This window comes from Malaclemys terrapin, chromosome 5, assembly GCF_027887155.1.
Source record: "Malaclemys terrapin pileata isolate rMalTer1 chromosome 5, rMalTer1.hap1, whole genome shotgun sequence".
NCBI classification, from domain to species: Eukaryota; Metazoa; Chordata; order Testudines; family Emydidae; genus Malaclemys; species Malaclemys terrapin.
The window spans coordinates 60,146,456-60,170,176 of record NC_071509.1 but is presented as its reverse complement, the minus strand read 5'-3'; the positions used below and the strand labels follow the sequence as shown (position 1 = coordinate 60,170,176).

General features: G+C 40.4%; 1 protein-coding gene across 5 annotated transcripts in view; it reads right to left on the bottom strand.

Annotated features, from left to right (window-relative positions):
* FAT1 (FAT atypical cadherin 1) overlaps window positions 1-23,721 on the bottom strand; it is a 168,288-nt gene that overhangs the window by 55,776 nt on the left and 88,791 nt on the right. For 4 of the 5 annotated variants that reach the window (XM_054031029.1, XM_054031028.1, XM_054031030.1 and 1 more), the window contains exons 4-7: window positions 16,715-16,776; window positions 8,274-8,603; window positions 7,527-7,737; window positions 1,829-1,968 (exon numbers count right to left, since the gene is read on the bottom strand). In XM_054031029.1, the coding sequence (XP_053887004.1) occupies window positions 1,829-1,968; window positions 7,527-7,737; window positions 8,274-8,603; window positions 16,715-16,776 (743 nt within the window). Of the gene's footprint in view, window positions 1-1,828; window positions 1,969-7,526; window positions 7,738-8,273; window positions 8,604-9,044; window positions 10,206-16,714; window positions 16,777-23,721 lie in introns of those variants that run through there. The other variant, XM_054031032.1, reaches the window with a different exon arrangement.

Genomic DNA, 23,721 nt, shown 5'->3' with positions numbered 1-23,721 from the left:
ATGCCCCTCCTGCCATGTACATTGGCCAAACCAGACAGTCTCTACATAAGTGGATAAATGGACACAAATCAGACATCAAGAATGATGACATACAAAAGGAGAACATTTCAGTCTCCCTGGACACTCAACACCAGATTTAAAAGTAGTCCTATTTCAACAAAAAAACTTCAAAAACAGACTTCAAAGAGAAACTGCTGAGCTACAATTCATTTGCAAACTTAACACCATCAATTTGGGCTTGAATAGGGACTGGGAGTGGCTGCCTTTCAGCGACCTTTCCATCTGCCGCCTCTTGAACTGTGCCAAGGACAGCCCAGATGCAGCCCAGGATCTGGACCCAAAGTTTGGTTGCACTTTCACAGATGGCAGCAGCAGCAACTCTTACATTCTCCCTCTAGTGTTTAGGGGCCCCTAAGCTTTGTGGGGGTCATAGAGAGCAGTTATGCTCCTGACAAATTCCAACACTAAGGAAAAACATTTCTTAAACTTTTTTTCTCTTTTAAAAAGAAAGGGAAATGCAAAAAAACATTTTTAATATATAAAGGCTGTGCTAACAAGTAAAAATAATGCTTAATTTTCAACAGCAACTTTAGGTCTCTACACTGTACAAATGTAGTTAGTGTAGCTCCTGCTTTTTGATCAAATATTATGTAGCTTCATATAATGCTGTTTGTGTCATAACACATATGCCATAAATGCATGCAGGAGTGTGCAATGCTGCAGGGAGGAAATGGTATTCAATCCTTCACTTTAGCTTTTCTTGACATTTATATTTTAACTGTATACTTTACTTTAACCTATACGTCACATTAAATAATTTTTCCACATTTAATTGAAAATAAAAGATAAATAGCTATAAGTGATGCATACTTCATGCTCTAACTGAGGAGCTACTATAGATTACAGAGAATCATATCATACTCTTCCAGTCCAATTCAGGGGTCTTCGATGAGTGGATCTACTCCCTTCAATGTGGAAGGGGGACTCAGCCACCTCCATGGCATTGTCCACTGCAACCTGGACCTGGCGGAGTGCTCTCTGTGCATCCAGGTCCACACTTGGGGAGGAGAATGGGATGGGTTCTGGTCATACACCTCTTATCTTCTCTGGCCACAGGCTGCATTTTCTTCTCCGTGTAACCTCCCCAAAGGCTGTCAAGCCGAGGAGAACTCCCTGCTAGTGAAGTTCCAAGCAAGCCAGAGCTGGTACAGAGACACATGGCCTCTCATGGGTCCTCCAGCCCTACACCCTTTTCCATAGGTGGCAAACCTCACCTCCTCTGAAAGGTGATTTGAGGGAATCTCCACAATGGATATGTTAACTGAAATGTCATCATACGGAACTTGCTCGCATGGCTTTTAATGCAGGAGGGGGAAGAGATGGCTCATAATATGTTGCAGTTAGCTTTTTGTTGCAGAATAACAATGATATTGATTCTATACTGAAAGTTTTCTATCCACAGCTCTCAAAGTGATTTGCAATGATTTATTTAATGCCTTGCTGAAACACTCATGGAGGTTGCTGATTTTTAAAAATTATTAATCCTTTTCTTGTAAGTGAATCACATATGTAAGGCTGAGCTCCTGTATTTCATTTACTTTGATATTATAAGAATAATTTGAAAGTTGTTAATTCAAATTGTACTAATCTATTTACACAACCTTTCCACTTCAGATGCCCAACACTAAGGCAGTATCAACATCATAATCCACTTCTTTTTCAGATGCAGTCCCTAATTTATACATACCATATGCATGTCCAGAAAAAGAAGGGCTACAAGTTCTTCATTCACAAGTTCTTCTAACAAACACTATTAGAAATCCATTACCTGGGTGCTGATAGAGCTGGTTCCATCTGTCGCCTCTACTGTCAGGTTGTAATTTGATTTCTGTTCTGCATCAAGAGGTCTAGCTACAATGATGGTTCCAGTGCCCTTGTCTACATCAAACCGGCTGTCGTAGTTGCCACCTGGTTCAAGAAATTGAAAGAGACAGTAAGTTCATAAAACACTGCAGTGATGTACTTTCTCGGGTACGTACACTTTGTTGTCTTAGGACATTTAAGCTTGGGTATGAGTTAATCCTTCATATGGCTTTGGATAGAGCTTCTTTGCTGACTCACGGGACGGCACTGATTGCATCCTGTGGGAAGATTCTCAACTCTCTACCTTCTGAAATCTTGATTTAAAGATTGGATGCCTTTCTAAAGATATGCTCCAGCTCCAACACAGACTACTGAGCTTGTTGCAGGAATTACTGGTTGAAATTATATGACCTTTGTTTTGCAGGAGATCCTTTCTGGCCTTAAAATCTATGATGAATAGCAAGTCCTCCTAATCAAGAGGGTTGTCACTATTAGGGTCTTTGAGGTCAAGGTAGAGGAGGTAATACCAAAAGATGGAAAAATTCGAGAAAAATCACAAAAACATAGCTCCTTGAAAGGCACTAAGCTCCTTTTCTGAAACAAATTTGTTTACTTATAAAACTTCAAATTGACCTAAGAAATATAGTTCAATAATCATGTTGAAATGTAGCTCAGTAACCAACAGCCAATCATTTAAATGTTTAGTTGATCATAATAATATTTGTGCTACTCTAACCAGTTTGCCCTGACAACATACTAGCTTTTAAGACCAAATGTTGTTAGCAGTGATAAATACTGGCCATTAACATCAATTGGTTTAGACTTTTAGATAAACTATTTAAAATGAAGAAATTAGTTTCTATTGTTGTCAACGTAATGTTAGTTGTGGCTAACCCATTTATCCTAATTACATTGTGCATATGTTTTTCTAATTATATATTTAAAAGCATATTATTTAGACATAAGCGGAGAGATTTTTTTAAGATATTAAATGCATATATTAGGAAATCATTGCATTTCAACTATAAAGAGACATGCATAGAAATGAGGGAGTGAAATATCAGGAATGGTAAAATTCTACTTAATCAAAATAAGAACAATACTGAAATTAGTTCCATTTCCTGAAAACGTTTGCCTTCAGAAGTTGCAGGACAGATAGATCAGATAAGGATAGACACCTGGAGCAGGGGTGGGCAAAACATTTCTGTCTGGCCTGCGAGGCTCTTTGGCTGCCCCCTCGTGATCTCCAGGCCACTAAAAGACCCATGGCACAGCGGGGCGCTCAGGCAGGCTACCTGCCTGCCGTGGCCTCACGCTGCTCCCAGAAGTGGGTAGCTGCTGCAGGCATGTCTCTGTGCGCCCCTGGAGGGGGAGGTGGGAGGCGGCTCTGCACGCTGCCCCCGCCCCCAGCACCGTCCTCACAGCTCCCATTGGCCGGAAAATGGTGCTTGCGGGCAGCACACGGAGACCCGCTACCTCCCTCCTCCCAAGAGGCGTGCCGAGACGTGCCGGCCGCAGCCACTTCCGGAATCTGCATGGAGGAAGCCTGCCTGAGCCCTGCTGCGCTGCCTGTTGGGAGCCGCCTGTGGTAAACGCCTCCCGGCCAGAGCCCACAACCCACACCCTCTCCTGCACCCCACCACTCTGCACCAGACCGGAGGTCCCTCCTGCACCCAAACTCCCAGACCCGGCACCCCCTCCATTAATATAGTAGAAGTGTGTGGCCCGTGACAACTTATCAAAATTTGTGGAGTGGCCCCCTTTCAAAAATTATTGCCTACCCCTGGTCTGGATTCTGCCTTACTGATTGACAGATATTTAGTAACTATGAATGATCAGTGTACTGGTGACTTGGGAGTCTCACTACAGCCCAGCTCCTGTCCCAGAGGAAGTTTCCCTAGCATGAACACAGATATAAATTGAGCAATGTGAAATGCAGCAGTTTTGGTTTGAATGGGTTTTATATATAAAATTTTGGTTTGGTTTTGGGCCAGAAGTCAAACTTCAGAAAGTGTGCCCATAAAATTATCTTTTACTGCTGGTAGGTGATATTATTTTTTTTTGGATTACAGAAAGGGAGAATTTCATGTCTCAATTTAGTTACATTCACCACTACAGTAAAACAGCAGGGTGAATGAATGAGAGCATATCCAGTTGCACTTCTTCTGAAATGAAGACAATCTCAGCAGCAGACTTTTAGTTTCTGGCCTGGAAAGCCTACAAGTCTTGCAGCATTTTTACAAGGAAATCACAGATGCTTTGCCTAATATTACTATTCTATTAGTGCTGATATCTGTCAATCTCCTGAAGCAGCACCCAGTCCATCTGGCAAATTAAAGGTGCAGACGCATAAATTTAGGCCAAAATCCAAAACTAGAATTCTGATGTGGTGCTATGCATACTTACCGATAACATAACAAAACGAAAAGTCACAAAAGCATCTAAGCAAACTTTCATTCTTGAAGAGTTAATAAGATATTCTAAAATTGTGTGTTTTAGTTTAGATCTCATAATTGGTTAATAAATTATGTGATCTCAGCAGATACCTTCTGCTGTACAGTTCAGGTCACAAGCCATCTGAAAGATGTAAAAAACTTCACTAGCAAGTTTGTCTCCTGGCACAGCCAAAAAGAAAGAAAGCATGAAAAGCAAGCACAGAACATAAAAGAAAGTCGTCAATGAAATTATTTCATGCTATTAGAAACAGTCAAGAGGTACAGTAAGAATTTGTAAGAACAGCTGATAATTTGACAATGTGATGTAGTCACCTAGCTATCAACCTATTCAAAATACTTTGTTATTAAAAAATAAATCTTACAATGCAAGCAACAAGTTACAGCTCCTGGACCCAGTTCTACCATCAATCCACACACAAAACCCCAGTAGGAGCTGGACTTAAGGAACAACAACAGGACAAGGTCACTTGTCTTCAGTATGTTCACAAAAAGGTTAAGCATATAAATATGAACATTAAATGTTTAAGCTATGCAGCATGCTGAGAAGAAAAATCAAAAGAAAAATATTAAAATATTAACACACTATACACAGTACATAGTAGTTGAAACAAAGGAAACAAATGATAAAAGTGTCCAATAGCATAGTTTGGGCCCTACCAAATTCTGGGTCCATTTTGGGCAATTTCATGGTCATAGGATTTTTAAAATCGTGAATTTCATGATTTCAACTATTTAAATCTAAAATTTCATGGTCCTGACCCAAAAAGGAGTTGGGGGGGGGGGGTTCCAAGGTTATGGTGGGGGGGCAGCGCTGCCTTCAGAGCTGAGCAGCTGCAAAGCAGCAGCTGCTAGCCAGGAGCCCAGCTCTGAAGCCAGAGCCACCACCAGCAGCAGCGCAGAAGTAAGGATGGCATGGTGTGGTATTGCTACCCTTACTTCTACACTGCTGCCTGCAGAGCTGGGCCCTCAGTCAGCAGCCGCCACTTTCTGGCCGCCCAGCTCTGAAGGCAGCAGCGCAGATGTAAGGGTGGCATTGTATGGTATTTCCACCCTTATTTCTGTTCTGCTGCTGGTTAGGCGCTGCCTTCAGAGCTGGGCGCCTGGCCAACAGCTGCCGCTCTCTGGACACCCAGCTCTGAAGTCAGCACAGAAATAAGGGTGGTAACACCGTGACACCCTCCCCCCCAAATAACCTTGTGACATCCCTGCAACTCCCTTTTGGGCAGGACCCCAAATTTGATAAACACTGGTCTCCCCCATTAAATCTGTATAGTAATAGGGCAAAAGCACACAAAAGACCAGATTTCATGGTCCGTGAATATGGTAGGGCCCCAAGTATAGCATGTTCCAAAACCAGCGGTCACAAGATCCTGTTTCATGAGACATCCCAGCAAATACTATTGCTTTACTCCACTGAAACTGCCTTATAAAAGTCATCCATAACCTCCTTCTTTCCTAGTCTAAGGTCTCTTCTATGGACTTATTTTTCTTGCTTTCTGTTAACCACTCCTGAAACCATCTCCCACTTAAGCCTCAATGACTCTTTCCTTTCATGGTTCCCTTCTGTCTGCCTGTGGTCAGCAGGAGATTTCATTTCCCATCCACCCTGGCTCGGCTGACCCAGCTGGCACACTGATGGGAGCAGCCTCAAATCTCTGCTTATATCCTACCCCTGCCCACCTCCTAACTTACCTATTCCCCTCCACTGTCCACCCATGTGTGCATGGGGATAGGAATAATAGTCCCTTGCTTGTTCTCTCCCCTATGCAGTTACCAAGAATGCAAACAGCCCTTAGAGGGATGCAAGGGTGCATCTATGCTCCCTCTCTCCCCTACATAGGTGTGTAGGGCAGAAGACTTTTATACCTCTCCCTTTTTTTTATTTTCATGCATTTGTTGAAACCTGATTGCAATCTTTGGACAGTGACCTGTCTTTTAAAATTCTTTATAAAGTGCCACACAAGTGTATGGTTCAGTAAATGTTTAATAGTAACAACTACATCACAACCACCACAAATCTCACTGGAACATGAAGCCAGCCTAAATTAAAACTAAATATGACTATTCTTGAAATCCTTCCCTCGCAATTCAAACACAATCCAGCTCCATGCACATGGCTAAGATTTTCAAAGGCAAGTAAGGGAGTTAGAAACCCAACTTTACTGGTTTGCATAGGCTCCCACTGACTTTACAACGAGTTTCGTGCCTCATCCCCACAGATGCCTTTGAAAATCCCAGTCCGACAATATGTACGGATCAGGCAGGTTGTGATATGACAAGCCATAGTGCATCATGGGATATTTCCAGAAGCAGATTCCTTGCAATCTCTGATTTTGAAAGACATAAGTGGCAAAATAAGTTATTTGTAATATCGGCTTCATGTTGAATTCTCCCCACACTCTTTCTTTTTGGGGTATCCAGCAAATAACCCTGCAGTTGCTGGGTCCTGGGGAAGAGCTGCAGCAGAGTGCTGGGAGGCGGAGTGTCGGTGGGGCCATGCAGGGCTGTTTGGGGAGGCTCAGTCTCTCCCAGCCTTTGACACCTGCCACCCATGGTGCTGGAACAATTTTTGTAGTGGGGGTGCAGAGAGCCATTGAATCAAACTGTAAACCCTGTATATAATGGAAAGCCAGGGGCTGCGGCACCACTCCCCGAACCCTTAGCTCCATCACCTGTGGGCCCAATTCACTCTACCAGCACAGTGTCTGCCCTCAGTGGCAGAAATTCAACCCAAAATGAGGTATGAAAGGGAGCAGCAGTGGGGCAAAATGCCTATTAGAAGCCATTAGTTTGGCTCCAAGAATTGGCAGCACTTTAAAGCTTCCCTCTCCTGGAGGAACCCAGGGCTGGGTATAATAAAACAATGTGAACACTGCCTGCTCTCTCTCCCATAGGTGAATCTATCCTTGGGTACAGCAACCCTCACTAGCACAGAGAAGAGGCGTTTTTATTGCTTCCCCTCCCCCGCCACAAACAGTAACTCAATTCCACTTAGTTTATATACAAAATATTTGCAAGTCATTTTCAAAGCTGTCGTAACAGAATGTTGCAATGTTATATTTTGTGTTTACAGATAGAGAATTTCAACTCCTTATAAGGTTGTGAGCTAGGGTAAGACAAAAATGCTGCAAGGAATAATGCAAAATCTCAGCTAGCACAACATTCACCAATATATATTAATAATGAATAACTTTAAGGCCTCCTTACCAGTAATGTCAAACCAGAGCGGTGTGCCAAGAGGTTCAACAGCTATTACACCAATCATGTGAGCTACTGGATCACTTTCCATAACCGTAAAGGAAAAAAATGTTTCCTCAAAAGAAATAGGGTCTGTGGGTGGTGTAGGTTTTGAAATCCATTCTATATGAAGCCGAGTAGTTGACGACCTTTGTGGGCGACCATTATCCACAGCCTTAATCTATGAAATACAAAAAAAGACAACTTTGTGCTAAAGCAATCATGTAATCTTTATATCACATAAATGAAAATATAACAAAAAAGCCCAATAGGCTCATCACTAGCAAACAGATCTGAAAAGGTTTGAGTGCCTCTTGAAAGGTGCTATGTGCCCTCAAACACCTAGGAAGCCAGTCGGAGTTGAGGGCACTCAGCTCCTCACAGGTTTGTACCTTTGGTGATCATAAATTTCACACTCATTTCACTAGCTTCCTTGAAGAAAATTAAAGCTCAATTGTTGTTGTTTTCATTTCTGTAATATGTCACCATCATCCTAGCCCTTGAAAAGAACAGCGCTGCTTGGATTCATGATCTCAGTGCAAGTGACACAGTTAAATTCACAGTTTAAAAAAAAATACTTCTGGTCCAGTATCAAGTATTGTCTGACGTTTGTTAAATTGCAAACACTGGAAACACTCATGCACCAGCTATTGAATAACAAGTGATGAAAGCACAGATAACTTTAACAGATTAATGGCATATGAGATCTTGACTCACTGAAAGAATATCATATTCTCCTGCTCCAGAAAACTTCTTTGATGATACCACTCCAGTTTTCGGTTCAATAAAAAATTTGCCATGTTCATCACCATCTTCAATGCTGTAAGATATCTCTGCATTGGGGCCTTCATCTTTATCTGCAGCTATAACCCGATAAATAGGTTCTCTCTTGGCAGTTCTCTCACGTTCTGGTTTCTCACGCTCTGGAAGCCTGATTTTGTAGAACTTTTGTAAAAACTGAGGTTTATTGTCATTCTCATCTAAGACTTTCACAACCACCCGGGCAATAGTTGACTTTGCAGGAATACCATTGTCCGTAATGGTCACCTATATTTATAAGGAAAGACAATAAGTCTTCAACTCAAGCATGGTCTTTTCAAGATTATGCTAATGCATTTTTTTATCCAATACCTTTCAAACACACAGATTTCTATTCTAACCATAAAATAATTCCTCAACTATATTTACTCAAAGAACGCTGGCTAATGGTATTCAATGAATATTTTTAAAAAGGACTCGATTTATTCAGCTTTTTGTCTTAACATTTTGACTCTTGACGTGTGCCATGTAGGAGTTAATAAGCACACATTAAAGCAACTGCATTATTTTCCAGCATTCTAGCTAAAATACTAACTTCATGAATGTCAGCAACAGAGAGCAAGTTTAATACGCTTTTTCAGTTAATGGCTTTATTGTAGTAACATTTTTATATATATTTTTAGCATAGTGTTTTCTTAAAGGTTTTATTTTGCAATTATTGTTGTAAGAAGCAAGTGCATAACTTTAAAAATTTGACAGGATTATACATTAAAAGATAGCAACACTTTAAGACATAAAAGCACTATGCAGTTTGAATTAACATTAAAAAGATAATATTAAAAAAAAAAATACTAAGCACAGAACACATATTTCCCGAACTTAAAGGAAATGGGAAATGAAACTCTACCCCTACACTCCCAGCAACAGTCACAATTTTTATAAAGGCCACAAAAATAAGTGATCTTTCTCAACATTAGTTCCAGGGCCGACCTGACATTATTGAGGATAGTGATGCATAAATAAATAACAAAAATGTTACGTTAATTTGAACTTATTTAGAAAGCAAAGAGGAAATCAATAGCTATGAGGTGGGAAAGAACCAAATGTATAGATGAATTTAACACATATATAAGAGCAATTCCAACAAGAAGGTGTTAAATATGTATTTTAAATTACTTTAATATCGGTTGTAAAGAGATAACAGATTTGAGTTTAATGACCCTGTAGCGCTCACTCATGTGAACAGTTCCATTAATGTAACAGCTAGAGAGTCAGGCTCAATGTTTGTATGCTGTATGTACAGCCTTCTACACAACAAATAAGTTTACAAATTGGGTGGTAATGGGGGAGAATTTAGCTGCTAGCATGATAAGCATTCTTAAAAAACAACACCTGTACAAAATCAACAGCAGTAATTTAAGTCTCATAAGTATTCTGCAATTGCCCATCTGCCCCAGATCTTCCAGTTGATATTGTGGATGTCTTCCAGACAAACAGAATGAAGATGTATAGAATAATATTCATTAAAACAGATCTAAACCTTGCTCCATGTACAATAATATACAGTGCTTTTTGACCTAGAGAAGCAGTCTCTTCTTCCATGTTATCTGTTGTGTCCTCTACTAGTTTTCTTTCCTTTGACTCTTTTTTTTTCCTTCTTGATTCTCTTTCCTTGCCTTTGTGTTCTATGTCTTTGCTTTACTTTATCTTTCTTTGTTATAACATAGGAATGCCTGAAGGTCACCAGGATGTAATCCTAGGAAACTGATAGTGGGGAATACGATCACCTTATTCGAATGGATACTTGCTCGATGGAAAAAAATCAAAGAAAAACCGAAGGTCTCTGCCAGTAAGTTCCGGGGGAAATTTCTTCCCTACATCAGTTTAATCCTATATGGGATTTTAAGGGGGAGAAGAAGTCTGTCAGTGAGAGAAACTTCTTCTGGTAAAGGGTTTCTGCAATACTGTTGAGAACTTGCTCTAGGGAAGATTGCTGCTGAGCTGCTTGCTGTGGGATTATGGAGAATACTGGTGTGGGGTTCAGTAAAGGGGAGAACAGAAGGTTTTCTTCCAGATCCTTTCACAAATTAGTTGGATGACCTCAAGAGTCTGAATATGAAAATGATGCAGGAGGCAAGGATATGATGAACATAAAACAAGATTGTGGGAGAGGGGAACATCAGATTGGAATCTCAATATGAAATGGGAGCTGGGCCATTGACTTCACTGAGGATATGATTTCACCCTGACTGTCTAAACATGAAGAGGGAAGGGTTGTTTGACTTCTGGGTAAGGATGGGATTGGAAAGGTAGTATAATACAATTTGTAAGCATAAATAATAAATCTAAGCACTTATACTTCTTCATTTTATCAGTTACAAATACATTAAACAATATAAATTACATTTACTCATCCTCATATCCAAATATATGGCAGCTTTCCTGCACTATTAAATACTATTTCCCTTAAGAAGGTGAATGGAGAAAACTGCACACATGCTTCTAGAGTAAAGCTAAAGTATGATGAAATCATGCTGGAAACAAGAGAACAGGCAATGCCAGGTTGTACAGAATAACAGATCTGATTGCAAAAAAATTAGCATTACCCTTACCCCACAAAATAAGTTGCAAAACTGAAGAAAGTCAAATATGATCTGTTGTAGGTTTCTTAGGTATTACTAATAACAACTAAGTAAAACAATTGTTTAAATGTGAATTTGGATACTAAAGTATCACTTTTAGTGATAAGAAAGGTAAAACAAGAAATCAAATAGTAAAGGATAACATGAAGACAGCCTAAATTAAATTAGAAATATTTAAAAGAAAAACATCATTTAATGCACACATATAAAATAGGGAAATGTAAGAAACAAACAGAATGGAGCACATTATTTATTACTATGCAAACAAGAGTGCAATCAAGGATCAATTTTAATAGCACACTAGGAATAAACCCACAAACCCATCTGGACTTTTCAACGCTCAATTAATTAGCCAGATGCACAGCATTTTATTATTGCCACCATTCTGTGAATTTCTGGGTTTCTTCCCAACGTATTTTCAAGGTTATCAGCATAAAATTAACAAATGGGGAAATGTCTAATTCAGATTTTTGCTTTCATTATACTGTAATGGTTAATAATTTTCCCTTTGATACTTTGCAGACTCTAATTTTAAGCTTTATTGATTAGGTCACAATGGCCTAGAAAGGGAAAAGGAGAACTAAAGGAAAACGTATACCAATACCAGGAGATAACCAATAACCAAAACCAAAGAGGAATCAGTACTTTTATTATTATTGTTTGCATAGAGCACATTACAGTAAGTAATATTTATATAATGCTAGGTGAAGTCCTAATCTAAAAATTGTGTCCTATTGCCTTGAATTTACTTCAGATCAAATTTGCTCAGTTTACAAGTTATTTGCTATTATCTTTTATTTGTATTGTGATAGCAACCAGAGGCCAATTGAGGATCAGGGCCACATTCTGCTAAACACTGTTTACACAGATAATGGAAAGATGATCCCTGTTCCAAAGAGCTTACAATGTGTGTTGCGGGTCATATCACAGATCATAGATGAATTTAAGGAACTCAGAAGCGTACAAAGAAGAAGAGTGTACATGCAATCTTCTCAGAGATCCTTCCTGACCCACGACCAAAGGAAGACAGAAGGCAGAAGATTCTGGAAGTGAGCCGCTGGCTTGGTACGTGGCATGGGCTGGAGGCTTCTGATTTTGTGAAAGACTGGTCTGCTTTCTGTGGGAGAGGGGGCTGTATAGTTTCAATGGCCTCCATTTCATTAGAAGGGGGCCAATATCCTTGGGGACAGGCTGGCTAGAGTAATCAGGAGGATGTTAAACTAAATAGAAAAGTAGTGAATGAAAAGACAGAAGATATGAGGAGGCAGCACAAAATTGAACTGTTGAGAACAAAATTAATCAAACGAACCAAAGGACATGATGAGAAGAAATTCTTTAGCTGTCAATACACCAATGCTAGCAGCCTGGGTAATAAACACGAGGTCTCACAATTGCTCATTTATTAGCATAAATTTTGATCCAGTTGGTATTACTGAAACCTGGTGGGATGATTTGCATGGATGGAATGTTAAAATCAATGGTTATAACATATTTAGGAAGGACTGAGTGGGCAAAAGGGGAGGGGAGTTGCACGCTATATCAAAAATGGCATTACTTGTTTCCTAGCCACTGGCAACTCGGAATGATCTCGAAAACTCATGAATCAATGTCCTAATAGATAAAACACAAGATGGGAATTGGCTGGCATCTGCTACCAATCACCATTTCACACTAGGGAACAGGATGACCTCCTCAAACATCTATCTATAACATGTGGGGGGAAGAAAAACTTTGTGATCATGGGAGGGATTCTGAGTGCCATATGTTGAAGGTCTCATGCTGCCAGCACTAAAACATCCTTGGAATTTCTAAATACAGATCTGTCGCATCTTACGCGTATTTAACATGCACGATTTCAGCTTTACATGGTCGGCAAAAACAAAAAAAAACAGAGAGAAACATAACAATTTTAATATTGTACCTGTAGTGCGGGCGATTTTGCCCTCCATTCAATTCATTGTAATTTTGACTATACGCGGTTTTCGCTTTATGCGCTAACTGCGGAACGGAACCCCCGTGTAAGATGAGACTCGCCTGTATAATAGATGATCATTTCCTAACTCAATAAGTATTGCACCCAACATGGGGAATTCTGTTAGACCTTGTCTTGACAAAGAGGAACTGATCACACAACTAAAAATTAATGGTAGAATAGGTACAAGTGATCAGGACTTGATCATATTTATAATATGCAAACCAAACAAAATCCAAACCAGTAATACATATGGCTTGGTGCTTTACTACGTGCAATTTCACAAAGCTGAAAACAATTATGAATCCAACTCAGCTGGGGAGGAAGAATTTAATCAGAAAAGTGTGAATGATAACTGGGAATTGTCTAAAGAAACTTTATTAGATGCTCAACTAGCCACAACCTCACAATTGAGGAAGAAGGCCATGCAGGTTAAAATACCACCTGGTTTAGAAGGCAAGTGAAGACAGCTATGAAAATTTTAAAAAATTATAATATGTAACAAGTGGAAGAAAGGGGAAGTTCTATGGACTGTGTTATAGAGGAGGTCAGACTAGTTGACCACAGTGGTCCCTTCGGGCCTTGAAATCTATGGATGCATACGACAAGAAACAAAAGATGCATACTGTGACGAACTGGGACTGTTCTTACTGTGGTCTGTGAGTGCTGACAGGGGAGTGTGGCTGGGATAGTCTGCATTGCGGGATGGGAGTCTGCCCGAAGGCGAATACCTGAGCGTGTAACATGAGAACCCAGGAAGGGGTTGGAGGCCAGGTGACACCTTGGCCCGGGAAACTGAACAAAGGCTGTGGGAGGGGTCGCTGAAGGCAGAGTTTTGGAAGCTGGGTGGTGAGATAGCTGGGAGGCAGAGATGGCTCTGACCTCCCAAGGGGGGCTGGGATGCCTGGGACCCCCAGATGGACCTAACTGAGGGGGGCCCTGTTGTCTGTGCCTGCAAGACCTGTCTTGGACTGTATTCCTGTCATCCAAATAAACCTTCTGCTTTACTGGCTGGCTGAGAGTCATGGTGAATCGCAGGAGGCCGGGGATGCAGGGCCCTGAGTCCCCCAATACTCCGTGACACATACAACAAATAATGGTGAAAGTAGGGAACCCTAACACTGACATGATTATAACCAGTGTAATAAGCAGTGGGCACAAACAGCAGCTGCCTAACCAATCCCAACTTGTTTTGTAGGAATCACAGTATAAGTGGGTTTTAGGAAGTGATTTAAAGGCGGATAATGCAATGGCTTTGTAGATTTACATGTACAAAGATGATTTTTCCAACTAATACATCACGCTTGCAAATTCAGCCTGAGCTCTGTAAGTCAAGCTGTGTATCTTCCTGTTCATTGTTACTAGTAAAATATTCTGCAGCCTAAATTCTGCCCTATTGTTAGAACTGTGTAATCCCCTTGTTTCCAAAGGTGATAAGAAAACCAAATTGATGGCAAAAATTGGCTCTTCAATTGGAACTGAAGGCCTAAATTCAACCCCCAGCTTCACTGATGTAGACATGGGTCAAGAAGGTGGTGTGCACAACCAGCACATTGTGAAGCCCAATTCAGTGAGATCTCTTGTGCTGTAAGTAGCATTCAGGGGATCACAGATGATATACTAGTGAACTTATTCCTGGATATCTGGTTTAGTTTATTTCTTGCATTTTTCCTTCTAGAGGCTTAGTGTCTTTCTAAGTTTTGATTAAACCTAAGATTGATGATGCAGTCCTATTGTTAGTTTCTCTAGCTGACACTGCAGTCCCTTTTTATCACCTTAGAGCTCAGGAACAAGTAAATGTCCACTGAAGTATTAGATATACTGTAAATATCACTGTGAATATCAGTGCCTTCACTGTGGATGTTGGAATCAGCACTGTGCCATGACAGCACTGAGAAAGCAAGTGGTATGGGAGCACTAAGTAATCCAAGAATTTAAACAAGAAGAGAAAATTTCAACCATCTTTTCCATTTACAAGGACAAAAGAACCAGAAGAAATTGAAATATACTGGATGGGATATTAAATATGACCCACAAAACAAAACCTGATCAAGATCAAGAACAAAACCTGATCAGACATAAGTTCCAGGCTGATGAAACTCTGGGATATCAATAAAGGTGATGAGATAAGACAGTCAAAAGAAGGGCTCATCTAACACATCATATTCTGCAAGATTCATGAATTAACACACAGGATTGTACCACAAAGATGTCTATCTAACAGAACCCAGGATTTTATTGGGCAGATGAAGAAAACAGTGACCTATAACATGAAGGCCGATGGAACAGATACTATGTTATATGTGAATGAGCTTTCAAACCTAGTTTGGACAAGATTGTAGGTCAATCTATGTGCTTATGCAGAGGGTTTAGGGGTTGAAAGTGCCTTCTTACTCCCCTGCGCAGACTGCCCATATTGGGGGAATACACTGAGGGGGGAGCAGGAAGCCAACTCCCCTTCCTGAGCAGGTAACTGGAGCTTTGACTCATCCACCTTACATGCAAACACACTTGTCACCACAGCCAGATTTTTCTATTGTTAGTTTTCAGCAAAGGGTCAGCTCTGTACTTCTACTTGATGCTAATTAACCCACTCCACTAATTAAAACAAAAAGCCACCCTCTGGTTGAGTGGTATAGTAATTCTTATCCAAGGGTTGTATGAGATTTAATTGGTGTTTATAATGCTTATAAACTGTGTTGAGAAGTTCAAGTAACAGCTCAGTTATTGATTGTTAACAAAGGATTGTACTAGAAAAAGTAAAAAAACAAGCAGGCTTTCATTGTATTTCTGGATCAGAAGTATTACATCTGCCCAGAAACTGTAGCCCAACTCTTAAAATGGGAACAGATGCACTACTTGGCAAATCACATTTAATGAAGTTGAATAAAGGACAGGGTCTACACTTTTACAGAATGCATACAAATGTAAATTTGGCAGTTTCATGTTAGAGAAACTGCAACACACACATTAACAGCACAAAATATTGATCTAGTTGTATATTTGGGTTATATATAGCACAATCTTCTGAGTTTCTGTTCTAAATAATGTTTTCCAGAACAAATAGATGGTATTAGCTGAGCACTAAACTCCAGCTCATCCATTAAAAGCAGATACAAGTAAGCAAAGGAAACGGGCAAGGGTTTCATACCTAGATTATTGGACTTTGAATCCATAAGACACATGTTTAATATTTTACCTATTAATTTACCAGACATGTGTTCAAGTCAAAATGCAGGTTCCCAAGCAGAATTATCCTTAAGTTTTGAATGTGACAGATAATTGTGTTACAATAGGTGGAAAAATGCCATGTCATCCTTCTAACATGTCATCCATATATTCTAACATTAAAAGTCTGCATCCATCTTTTGGAGATATATAGTCACATTCAGCAAAAGGCAGCTTTGAAACAACTATTCTCACATTTATAGACAGCAAAAAAAGAAAAGAAAACCAAAGTACTTCCATGGCAATGCCTCTGATCTCAGGCCATATTTGGAAGAACCACACCACCTCAGTTTCAGGGTAAAAAATTAGCATGCATGTTAGTTCTGTCTTACATATGTTCTAAAAATAACAACAATATTGACACACTATGTTACTATCAGGTGCTTAGTTCCGTGAATTGTTATTTGTTAAAAATAAGGATTAATTTATTTCTCTAATTCTGTTTCCTGAATTCATTATGTAGAGTATCTCATATGGTAAATATTATTCCTTGTAAATTAATGGGTTCTATGTTCTATGCAGTTGTTATATTTCAGAGATCTAAAAGAATCATTTACCTCCAGTATGTGTTCACTTTGCTGTTCTCGATCTAGCTTTCTTGATGTGGTTATAATTAGCCCTGTAAATATAAAAAAGTAATTCATCAGTCCTTGCAGAAAAGTAATTGTGATGGAGATTGAGCCAGTAATCAGTGATATGCCCAACCTGGACTTCTTCTTTGGTGGTCTCATACATGTCTGCAGAATTTAAGCTTTCATTAAAAAAAAATTTCTAGTCTTTATAATTGTGAAGATATCCTTTGGAATGTGAACCAAAGTAGAACTGTTATAGTGTCTAGACAGCAGATCCAATTTTGTTCTCAGATACATCTGTACAGCTCCTATGAGCCAATGGGAATTGAATGTCTACATCTCACACACAAAGACATATGTGAGCTGACCCCACTCATTGCAGGGGGGTATTCACTCAAAAGTCAATTGTAATGTCTGTCAATCATTTTAGCAGAAGCGTACAGCTAGTCTAGGACTCTAGACTAGGCACTGATCCTCCCTTGTGTTAAATTAAAGCTGCTCCACCAGTGCAAAACAGCTTTAAAGTTGATTTAGTTGGCCACCAGAGGGAAATCTATGGTGCAGAGCCAATAAGGAGGAGTTCACAGTAATCAAGAAAGGAGATGACGTGGAGCCGAATATTTTTAGCTTTAGGGAAAAAAAGAAAAGGGTGGATTATTAGAGATGTTACGAGGGAAGATGTAATGGGGATTCCACATGGCTTGGTATTGCAATAGGAAGAGAGGAGCCAAAGACAAACACCAGGTTACGTGAGCGAGTGATGGTGAGAATGGGGAAAGTGACGAGCATTTTGAATAAGATGTCGAGAAGAAAGGTTCGATCAATAGTATCCAAAGCAGTGGAGAGGCCAAGGAGGAGGAGGATGGAATAGAGACACTAATATCTGACTAGGAAGAGGTCCTACCCAAATTAATCCTTCCTAGGTTCAGGCTAATGACATTAGTCATTGAGACACGTTCACATGAAAATGAAGTAAAATAATACCACCACCATCACCACACCACTGGCATCGCCAGGATGGGCCATTTAAAGTGAGCAGGAAATGACCGGGGAGGGATTGGGGCCCGCCTCCCTCCGACCACCTCCATCCAGCCTTGCGGGGGGGGGAGGGTGATGGATTCTCTGGCCAGGACCGTCCAGGGCTCCAGGTGCGCACCCACCTCTGGGAGGAGAAGCCGCACTCTAGTGGCAATGGCCCCCGCCCAGTTCCACGGTGGGCCTGGCTCCCCAAGCAGCAGCCTTACCTTTTTTGAGAATTCCTCTGCCTCCACGGGGTCACCTGAAGCTCGCCCTACTCCCAGTGGCAGATTAGCTACTGGGCCAAAGGGGTATGGCCAGAGGCCTCAGCCAATTCGGGGTCCCCAGAAAAATGGGTGCCCCACCGCAAGTCCCCGATCCCCAACAGGAACGCCAGGCGGGTGGAGCAGGGCAAGCTCCCCTGCCCCGTCCCTGCTCCCTGGCAGAAGCACCGGGCAGGCGGAGGGAGCTGGGTAAGCCCCCGTCCGTGCTCCCAGGCTGGAGCGCCAGGCAGGCAGGCAGAGTGGGGCAAGCTGGGGCCAAAGCAGAGCCGGGGCTAGAAGGTGGGCCGTGGCCCACCCACGCCCACTCATGACTACACCCCTGCACCACACTGAGCTTCCACAGTACCTCTTATCTGAGGCTCTCTAAGCACTTGCAATTATGGGTAAGTACTATTATCCTGATTCCACATGGCAGAAGAGAAGTATGGAGAAGTTAGTGATTTGCTCATGGTCTTGCCATAAATCAGTGGCCGAACCAAGAATAGAATTCAGGTCTTCTAACTACCAGTTCCATGTTACCACTTTTTTTTATTATAAACACACCTTTCATAACAAAAACATCACAAACTTATCAATCAACTAATGAAAACTGAATTGCTACACTGAAAAAAAAATTATCTATTTTGTGTCACAGCCCTGATAGAAGTAGAGTTTGAAACTCAAAAAATTTACATCAATAAGTTTCCAGTTTTACTTATAGATATCTACTTCTACTGGCATTTCTTTCTATCCGGCATAGCTCGCAAATACTCTGCCACAAAAGAATTCTAGCCTACATACACCAACAAAATGGACAGTCACTTCTAAATAATATGAGTAACTCCTATACATGACAACAGCTGTCAACTATACAGACAACTATTATTCTTCAAGTAATGGGTAGCATAAATCACAATCCTTTCAATTATGGTCAAAACCGTCCTCAGTTTTCCAGCAATTTCATTCTTCCATTGTAGTGAATACTTTTTTCTATCTAACATTTTCTGACCATTCTTCCCATTTTGTTGTGAACACTGGAAAGCTTCAAACATTTCATACACTCAAAGACAAAGCATTTGCCAAGCCTCTTGGCTGAGGCTGACCATTCCATCCCTTTTCTTGTCACCTGCATGCTAGGGAGCAGCTTGGAATTGTTAACTGGAAATTAAAAAATGGGGGACCAGATGCTCACCTCCCCTTACATAGGCAAAAGGAGCAAAAAAAATTAGATAGGACTTTGGGAAGCAGCAGCTCTGCTGTATGTCCTGTTCTGGGGAGCCCATAAAGTGCTTCTGAGGAAACTTTACATATGCAGGGAGGAAGGAACCACTCTATATAGCATGAGCACCTTGAGACCCTGCAGATTTCTGAGATGAGATTAAAGCTCTAGCCTCCTTTCTGCAGCTATGACCACCCTTCACAGAAAAAGGCAGGGCAGAACAGAGTGCCAAACTCAGCTGCTGAAGTGTCTTGCTATTGAGGGGCTGGGGAATGGGGCAGGGAGAAGCCCAAAAGAGACCACAGTGAAGGGTAAAGTCATTCTAGGAGATCCATGTGCTTATGCTTTGTGTTGCCCTGTGGATCCTTAAGATTCCCGACTTCACCAAGCTAGGAACCCCTCCCTTTCAACATAGCATGCAGACCTAACTCCATAAGGTGAACCCTGGGAGCAGCACTAGTGAATGCCAAATGCTGCCTGGAAAAGCTTACATCATACTACACATATACACTAACATATCCCATCTTTACTGCAAATAAATTCCCCAAATTAGGAGTCCAAGATCTAACCTAGTTCTGCACATTACCATTTGTGAAATGAATTGATCAGGTTAGACTTTTCTGTAATTGAAGTTGATTGATACATTTTGGAAACAAAGAAATAAGCAATATACTTAAAATTAATATGCTTTGATGTTATAAAATGGTTAATACAATCTTTTGACTAAGTTTTATGATATTGCATGCCACACAGTTCTGTTAAAACACTTCAGACTGTTAACAGAAGGGTTTAGTCTTCACCACATGTATCCTGTACATTCAGCAGAAACTAGTGCCAACAAAGGAAATATAACACCTCTGGATTTAGAAACACACACACACACACACACACACACACACTCTGCATTCTTTGCATTTAACTCTTTACTGGTATCCATTTTCCTAAAGAAATAAGTTGTATTTAAACATTTATCCGATTATAGTTGCTATGCTGCAATTTAAATCAAACCCTTTACACACTACTAAACACTGAATGATTCTGAATGTTTAGTGTTGTCCTGAATAGAGATGGGTGAATAACTGATGTTTTAGTACACTGGAAATTCCAAAAAAATGGGGGGGGGGGGGAAAATCAGTTCAAGTCAAACTGAATATAAAAATTGCAAAAAAAAAAAAAAAAACCCAACAAAAAATAAAAACAACCCAGCAAATTGAAAAAAAAAAAAAAAAATTTAGGGTCCAACAAATCAATCGAAAAAATATTTTCTCCAGTGGAGGAGAAGGCAGCAGTCACTTATAACTGATAGCATTGTGATTAGGGTACTTACCTGGGATGTGGAAGACCTGGGTTCCACTCCACACTCTGCCTGATGTGGAAAAGGATTTTGACCTTGGGTCTCCCACGTTACAGGACAGTACCCTAGCCATTGTGCTACAGGATATACTGCTGTAGGTCCATCTCAATCTGTCCTGTTGAAGCTATTGCACTGTGTATAAATAGCTAAAGTCACTGGAGCATGGATTTGAACTATGAATGACAACTCACTGCCACTAGCTATTGGGCCTGGGAATTAGAGTAAGAATGACTCTATAGCCGGGTGATTAGAGCATCTGCCTAGGCTGTGGGAGAGTCAAGTTCAAACCTTGCTCCGATTTATGCAAAGTGGAGCAGCTTCAACAGGACAGATTGATACTCCATAGTTACAGTACTCCATAGCTTGGTGGATAGAGGGCTCTATTTAAATGGGGAAGATCAAAGTTAAAATCCCTTTTCTACATCAGGCAGAGAGGGGAACTGAACACAGGTTTCTCACATCCCAGGTGAATGCCCAAACCACTCAGCTAACTGTTTTAAAATGGAGGAAGCCTTCCCCTTCCTCCAACTCCCCACCCCCCCCTTGGTTGCCAAAACTATTTGGCAAATTCATGTCAAATTCTCAACAATTTCACGTTGACCAAACCTGAATTTTTCAGCAAAGACACTATTAGTCCAAAAATGTTTACTCCGCTCTGGTATTAACTTAAGGATGTGTCTAAGAGCTTTACTAAGTTGGGGCAGAGGGCATAGTAATAAGGCCTGATGTGACCATGGATATGCAGGCAGTAAACTCCCATTAATGTCAACAGAGATTTTGGGTGAAATCCTGGCTCCAAATTCTCAGTAACTTTTCAGTGGGGCCAGGATTGCACCCTGTGTGTACAGATGAAGGGCACAACATGACTTTTGCTAATCATGGGTTTTGTGGTGTTTTAAAATAAAGTTACTTTCTGTACTTAGGTAAGGATAAGTGTGCTCAATGGTCCAGTTACCAATGTATTTTGATAGAGTACATTTTCAATATTGCCTGGACTCTAGTACACTTTAAAAGGTTTCCTTTGTTTCCCTCTTGCCAGTCTTCAAATCCCTGTCCACGTTTGTTATGGGTATTGATATCAGGAAACAATTTAGATTGAAAATGGGGGACATGAATTCAAAAATTCTAATTAAACATTTTTACATACTTACCTTAAAGTCAGAAAGGAAGGAAATACAGAATGAATGCTAAAGTGGTAGAAAGTAAAGGATGAAATGTAATTTAGCACTGAAGTAGTTTAGGACTGTAATTAAGTCTGTTCTGAAATCCTTATTATCTGGTGGGGACCACCTTCTGAATAAGGGAAGTGAGTATTGAGCCATAACAAAACTGTCAATTTTTGTTCAGAATAGGAGAGTGGCACTTTACAATCAGATTTTTCTATTTTTTATTCTATCTGCTCTTGCTGAGTGAAAGACAAACAAATAAATTCCAATAACTTACAATATTAACTGTGATTCTACATGTGAATCAATACGTACACTCTGTACAGAGTGGGAGAGACAGGTCAGGCATCTTGGGAAAACATAACCTTATGAAAAAATCATTATTGAGCTAATGATGAAATAGGTGATATTTCTAGAAAATTGGTGTGATTTTACAGTCGGTAATATTTCAAAACTTGCCACATCAGTAACACATTTTCACAAGGCAGCTTAATTACTCAGAGAGTCTGAACAAATCACAGCTACCGTGCCACACTAAACAAAAAATGCCAAGCATAGGTGAGGCTACATTTAAAAATCCCATTCATCCTATGAATCATAGAACAAAATTTGATTAACACTTTTCATTGCTCTCCTTCCTTCCTCTTTTGAGTTCGCACTTTTGTGATACTCTCTGCTTGAATTTCTAAACAGTTCTATTCGAGCACCTCCAGATTAAAATCATTTCAGTTTCATCTGGCCTAGGTTAAGTACCATTCAGGTACTCCAGGGTTTTTGCCGCCCCCGGCGGCGGGGGGGGGGGGGGGGGGGTGCGCGATTGCGATCGGCGGCAGCTCCAGTGCGCCGCTTTCTTCTTCGGCGGCAGGTCCTTCCCCCCGAGAGGGACCCGCCACCGAAGAGCCTGAGGTGCCGCCCCTTCCCCTTGGCCGCCCCAAGCACCTGCTTGCTGGGCTGGTACCTGGAGCCAGCCCTAGTACCATTGAAACGTTTGGGGGGAAATATAAAAGACCAAAAATGTAATAATTTAGAACTTTATGTAAATAGCATAAATAAAACTGTTCCTTATGCAAACAGCATCATCCCCTGGATAAAGCATCGTTGGCAGACCTGTGTTCAAATCTCAGCTCAGCTACCAGCTCACTGTGTGAGCAAATCACATGTTAACCTGGCTATCTCTGTTTCTCCAAATTAAAACAGTATAGTGGCCTACCATCCTCCCTTTGGCCATTAAGGGACTATTAGTTAAACCCTGTAAAGTGCTATATAACTCTTAATTTATCATATGAAAACTAAGATTACATTAAAGATATATTCAAGGAAGTTGGATCCCAAGTAATACTTCATTTAATACCCATCAGCATAAGCTTTAATTTAAATTAAAAAGCCCACTTCCTGTTCATTTTATAATGTCATCTCAGTTTCTGCAAAGGAAAAGAGAACTCCTGAATTTGAAACTTGGCAGGTAAGTTAAGGGGAAATTAAATTTCAAATATGTTTTAAATTTACTTAAAGGATTTGAAGATGTATTTAATTTAAGGTTATACTTTTTGTTTGTTTTATTCTATCATAAAAAGCTGGACCATTTATTTATACAGTATGGCTAACAAAAATGGCATAAAAAAGGAGGAGGAGGGATTTCAAGATTTACTGTTTTCTTGAATTTTATGCATTAAACACACTCAGTTTACAGGTAAAAAACCCTCTTCCTTCCTCCCTCCACTAGCTTTGCAAACTCAACCTGAGATCTGAGAATTAAGGGAATTCCTCCCTCCTCCCCCAAATAAATCATCACCAGTAATAAAGGTTCTGCAGTCTAAAACAGGCCCTCAATGACATCAATTGTTTTTAATGGCTTTGCACAGGTGTAAATAATTAGAACATAATAAACAATTCTTTCTATGACAAATGCACAAGAACCAGCTCACTCTTGGCTCTGCAGGCTTAACAGAAGTAAAAAGCAGTAAAAACATATT